Genomic DNA, 5,766 nt, shown 5'->3' on the forward strand with positions numbered 1-5,766 from the left:
AGAGAGTTTATCGAAAAAGAATGGAAGAAATTGAAGATTCAAGCCACGATTGTAGATGTAAGAAAAAGGAATCATGGAACGGTGAAAAATTACAAAAAATTACAATGCGATTTTCAAATTTCTTATTGATTTGTTTTTTTTAACCACTAAGCCAACTAATTGTTGATAAGTTCTTATTGATTTTACTTGTTAGTTTGCATAAAATATTTAGACGTCCTTCGGACTTTTTCATGTCGCTAACATAATATAAAGTCAGCAATCAAAGGGTTAATTACTAGATTTATATTAATTTTATCTATGTTTAGCAAATCAGCTGCATCAAGAATATTGTGGACTATATCAAGTTTATAAATTTATTTAATATTTCTCTTCCAAGTTTACAGTAAAGTAAAACATGCATGAAGTCGAAGAACCAAAAATACCAAATGACTATTGATCTATTGAGAACGCCAGGCCGATTTCTTCAATTAGACCATTCAATTCAGAGTGAGAAGACCCTCCTTTTTCAAAAGCCTTTTTTGCGGCTTCAGCCAGTGCTTTGGCTCTGTTTCTCATTTCCTCTGCTTTATCACCCTTCATCAACTCCTTCACTGCCCTTTCAATGGCTTCCATTTTCACAAAATCTCCCACTAGCCTCACCCATTTCTGAGCACCAACAGCAACTCCAATCTTCAAGACTTGAGTCACCAACTTTTCATTGTAGAACTGCTCTGCAAATGTTGGCCAGGTGACCATAGGCACACCAGCACACACACTTTCCAAGGTCGAATTCCATCCACAATGAGTCACGAATCCCCCGACCGCTACATGATCAAGAATCAACACTTGGGGTGCCCATCCTCTTATTATAAGCCCTTTGCCTTCACTTCTCTTCTCAAATCCTTCAGGCAACCAGTCATTGTCTTCTTCATTGTTCTTTTGTTTCCTCACAACCCAAACGAACTGCAACTCTGATGCCTCGAGGGCCATGGCGATCTCCTTTAATTGAGCAGAGGTGAAGCAGGTCATACTCCCAAAACATATGTAAAGAACTGAGTTGGGTTCTTTGGAGTCAAGCCACTTCAAAAACTCGTGTTCATCAATGGCTGATTTCTTTCCCCTCTCAGCTTTATCTATGTTTTCCCTATTGCAGAGAGAAAGAGGGCCGATATGCCATGCCTTTTTCCCCAATACATTCCTAAAGTAATCAGCGTACGGTGCCTCGAGCTCGTAAAAACTGTTGACAACTACACCGTAGCTTTTGAGCTCAGCTTCCCTGGCTGCTTTCGCTATCTTGCTAAAATCAGTTTCAACATCTTGTTTTAAGGAATCTGGCAGTTGGCTTTTGGTTAACTCGATGTCGCCGGGAAGGTTAGGCACCACAAAAGGCTCGGAATCGGACTGAACCTTTTTGTGTGGCTCGTATATCCTCATGCATTCCATTACACACAGTGAAATGTAACTAGTTCCTTGAAACACCAACCTTGGAATCCCGAACTTGTTTGCTGCATCAGTGGCCCAAGGGAAAAACAAATCAGCAACCAAACAATCCGGTTTGAATTCTCGTAACAGTTTTTCGAACGGTTCTTGAAGCAATTGCACGGCCTGCATGAATTTCATCATCGTTTCGAAATTTTCATCCGGGGAAGTAGGGAGCAGGTCTGTGCTTTCACACCCTTCAGGCAACCCAACATCAGCTGCCGGAAACTTAAGAAGCTCGACGGCGATATGGATACCGGATTCCCTGCTTCTCTGGATTGTGTTGGAGAAGAAAGAAGCATTGACAGGAGTGGTGACTATCGTTGTCTTCACTCCTCGACTTGCAAACAGCTTGGCCATGTCCACCGTAGGGATAATGTGACCGTGAGCAAAGAATGGGAAGAAGAACATATGAATTTCTCTACCCATATTCCCTGGAAAGAAAAGAGACTCGAGTGTTCACTGGTTGGACTGAAGAGTGAAAAAAATCTGGGATTGTTTGAAACTTTACGATGATTCAGGATTTTTATGGAGGAAATTAACTACTTTTCTGGGTTATGACTTATGACATATGATACCATAGACGTCCTTGCATTCGTCATCTCCTCGCCAAGAAGGGAATGATTAATCGAATTTGAATACGGAACAGAACAACAAATCAACACGGCGAGAATTGTTGTCTAGAGCTGTAATAAGCTCATACGTCATACTTCTAGAGGATGTAATATCCGAGTTATAAAGGTCAAAGAAACCACAATTAAAGTAAGTCGCTGGCGCATTTTTTAAGAGTAAATTACACGTCTAGTGCCCCATATATTACTTTTGTTCTATTCAATCACATAATTATTTTTTGTTTTAAAATTGTATTTAACGTCGTGTTTTGATTTTATTTTAGTCACCCACCATTAAAAGATTAACAATGATATTGACGTGTCACCATAAGATAATGTCACATCATCACTAATTTTTTTTAAAATGTCACATCAGCAGTTTTATTAGTTTTTTTAACGGTGGATGATCAAAATAAAATCAAAACGTAACTTTAAGTATAATTTTGAAAAAAGTAATAGTTAGGTGACTAAAATAGAATAAAAATGATAGTTGTGGTACTAAACATAAAGTTTTCCCTTTCTTGAAAAAGTTACAATAATTTTATATTTCGTTTTTATTTTAATCACTCTCAGTTAGATTTGATTGTTGAATTAACATAAATAATAATATAGTATGATACAATAGTTACATATTTAATCTCTAAAACTTGCATACTCTATTAAATTAGACTTAATTTAAATAATAATATAGTATGATACAATAGTTATATTTAATCTCCAAAACTTGCATACTCTATGAAATTAGACTTAATTTAAAATAATTCAACTATTATTGAATTATTATCCAATTAAGAAATTATCTAATCATTAAATTATTATTGAATAGGGTAGGGAAATTGGTTCATAGTTTTAGGGATATGGGTTTGGAGAATCGAGCAATGGCAAATATGATGGTGTATGGGGCACGAGGAGGAGTCACAGGAATCTGGCATTGGTCATATGATGTTGGCTGCCATTGAAACTCTGTTCCATTATCGTTTTGTTGTGAGATCTCATAGTTATAGTAGTGTCGGTGATTATAGTGGTTTTTCCATGGCTTTGGAAGGGGTTTTGATTGCTTATTTGTATTCTAATTTTATTGTTCTTGATTTTGTCGTGAGTTCCATGTTCTTCAAGAGCTGCAAAACTAAGAGCCTTTTTGGATCAAGGAATTTAGCATTCCCAGCAGGTATATTTGTTTCATGATGAAGGATACCCATGTTTGATTGGGGTATGATTCCCAAGTGAGGGTAATGTTATAATACCAATAGTAATTTTTGGGGTTTTATTCTTGGGAATGTTATTCCCGTATGTGTCTTAGGTTTTATTTTATTCCCGTGCTAAGGGCTAAAATACCCCTCTTTTCCAGTTTGCCTCTGCGCGATATCTTCTTCTCCCCGTGCTGCAAAAAATTCATCATCCCTGGTAAGATTTCTTCTCCATTCCCTTTCTTCTCCCCGCTAACATATGTTTCTGGGTAAACCGAGATTATTTATTTTAATACTATTCCCTTAAACCCTCCATTGTCGCTCTCTTACCCAGTCAAATACCCGATTCTTCAGCTCTTCCCTTCTCCTCTTCTTCTGTTCAAAACCCTAGAAATTCTCTCCCTAGTGTAACATCCTCAATACCGGGTTAGTGACCAAATTGTAAAGTTTCAGAATTTGGTGACTAAAGTAGAAGAATGAAATAGTTCAATGACTATTGGATATATATATGATGAAGGTTATTTAGTAATTATTAAAGGAAATTAAGGGTTAAATGGTCATTTGACCAGAAAGATTTTTATATTCCTTTTAAAGGTAATATAAACGTGGGAAATGAGAGAAACATCCAGAGTTCTCTTCTCCTTTCTTCTTCTTCATACGTGGGAGAGCAAGGCAAAGGTAAGTTTAATTTCAGTTGGTTAATTCTTGAGTTTTAAGCTTAGTTTTGATTCTTTGGGTATTAAATAAGCTTAAGGAAAGCTTATATGGGATTTAAACAATAAGATAAAGGAATTATGAAGGAATTTGCAATATGAGTTTTAAGATGAAATTTTGATATGGTATGGTTGTTGAAGTTTTATAGATGAATTTGACTTGTCATCAATCTAATTAAGAAGTATGAAGTGTTAGAATTGGAATTAGAACACATTGAAAATTTGGTATGATTCTTGAATCTCATATAGAAGATAGAATTTTGAGGTTTAAGATGAAATAAATGAATATAGATTGGTTTAAGTATGTGTACTAGATTTAAGAATGAAAAGGGGATGATATATGAAGTGTTTGAGAGGAAATGAAGTAATTTTCGGGTTGAAAATATGATTTCTGGGCAAGGGGAATCGGTACCCATTCAAGGGGAACCGATACCCCTTCAAACGAACAACATTTCCAGAATGTCATTAGGGAATCGATACCCCCATAGTAGGGAACCGATTCCCCCTAAAGGAAAAATGGGAATATTGGTTTAATAAGTTCGTTTAAGTTGCTAGTATCTAATTAAAAGGTGTAGGTATCTAATGATTGCCTCAAAATGTACATTTATGTAGATTCTGCGCTAAAGCAATTCCGGAACGTTTGGCAAGTAAGATCGATCAAGGGGAAAGATAAGAGATTGGAATTTGACTAGTGAGGCCAGGTGAGTGCATATTCAATAGTATATGATGTACGATGGGAATAAGACTTGCGATGAGTCTAATTCCTTAAGTGTTACACATGAATGCATGATTAAAGGCATGAGTTGAATATGCATGTATGTATGCTTGATTATATGGATTGATTTGTTCTTTTATGTGTTAGGTGATAAAGTATAAGTGATTACATAAGAAAGGTTATGAATGATATGAGATATAAACTATGTGATCATAGTAAAATATAATTATATTATTAAATGATAAGTGAAATAAGCTAGATAATATTGATCTATAGGATAATGTGAGAATAGTACACTAACTAGGAGATTTGAACATAAATGATAAGATGATCATATAAGATAAGCTAGATGGGAAAGATTCATATGTTTAAATAAAACTATAACACATGGGTTGTATGATAGAAATTTATGAAGCTATATGAGAAGATTATAAGAGTTATATGAAATTGAATTAAGTAAACAGATTAGATTATATATATATATAAAGAAATAATAGAAGTGAGATATGTTTATAAGTCTGCCCTAGATGAATATGAATATGAATTATAAGAGTGCTATATGATTTATATTAGGATAAATCTTGAGGATATATATATATATAGATAGATATGAAATGCAATGAAATGAGTTATATGAATACATAATTATGTGATGAAATGGTGGATTACCTGAACATGTGAATATATATGTCTAAGAGAAGGCATAAGATTAAGATATAAGCAATGTGACTATAAGTATATGTGCTCTAAGTGATATGACTTATAGGTATTTCTATTATAATGTTACATGATATGTTATGTATGTTAAATGAATTATGTGAGGGTATAAGAAATGATATGAAATATATATGTGAAAACAAGTATATGTTATGAGATAAGACCTATGACTATAAGCTACGTGAAGGTGTTTCTATATGTTATATGAAGTATATGATCTTATGTGAACAAGATATGATAAGTATGTTTACATGAATAAATGTGATTGGGTGAGAAATGATAGAAATTATATGATAACATGATATATGTGACATGTGAATTATATAGAAATGATCTACGTGTAAGTGAACTACGTGACTATGTGA

At 34.4% G+C, this 5,766-nt stretch overlaps 1 protein-coding gene across 1 annotated transcript; it reads right to left on the reverse strand.

The window, feature by feature from the left end:
• Window positions 1–327: 327 nt before the first annotated feature.
• LOC120134655 (scopoletin glucosyltransferase-like) lies at window positions 328–1,962 on the reverse strand. Its single transcript, XM_039151095.1, has one exon. It carries the CDS (start codon window positions 1,885–1,887, stop codon window positions 430–432), a length of 1,458 nt encoding a protein of 485 aa, XP_039007026.1. The 5' UTR covers window positions 1,888–1,962; the 3' UTR covers window positions 328–429.
• Window positions 1,963–5,766: the final 3,804 nt, after the last annotated feature.

Source organism: Hibiscus syriacus, unplaced genomic scaffold, assembly GCF_006381635.1.
Source record: "Hibiscus syriacus cultivar Baekdansim isolate YM2019G1 unplaced genomic scaffold, ASM638163v2 tig00110597_pilon, whole genome shotgun sequence".
Taxonomy (NCBI): domain Eukaryota; kingdom Viridiplantae; phylum Streptophyta; class Magnoliopsida; order Malvales; family Malvaceae; genus Hibiscus; species Hibiscus syriacus.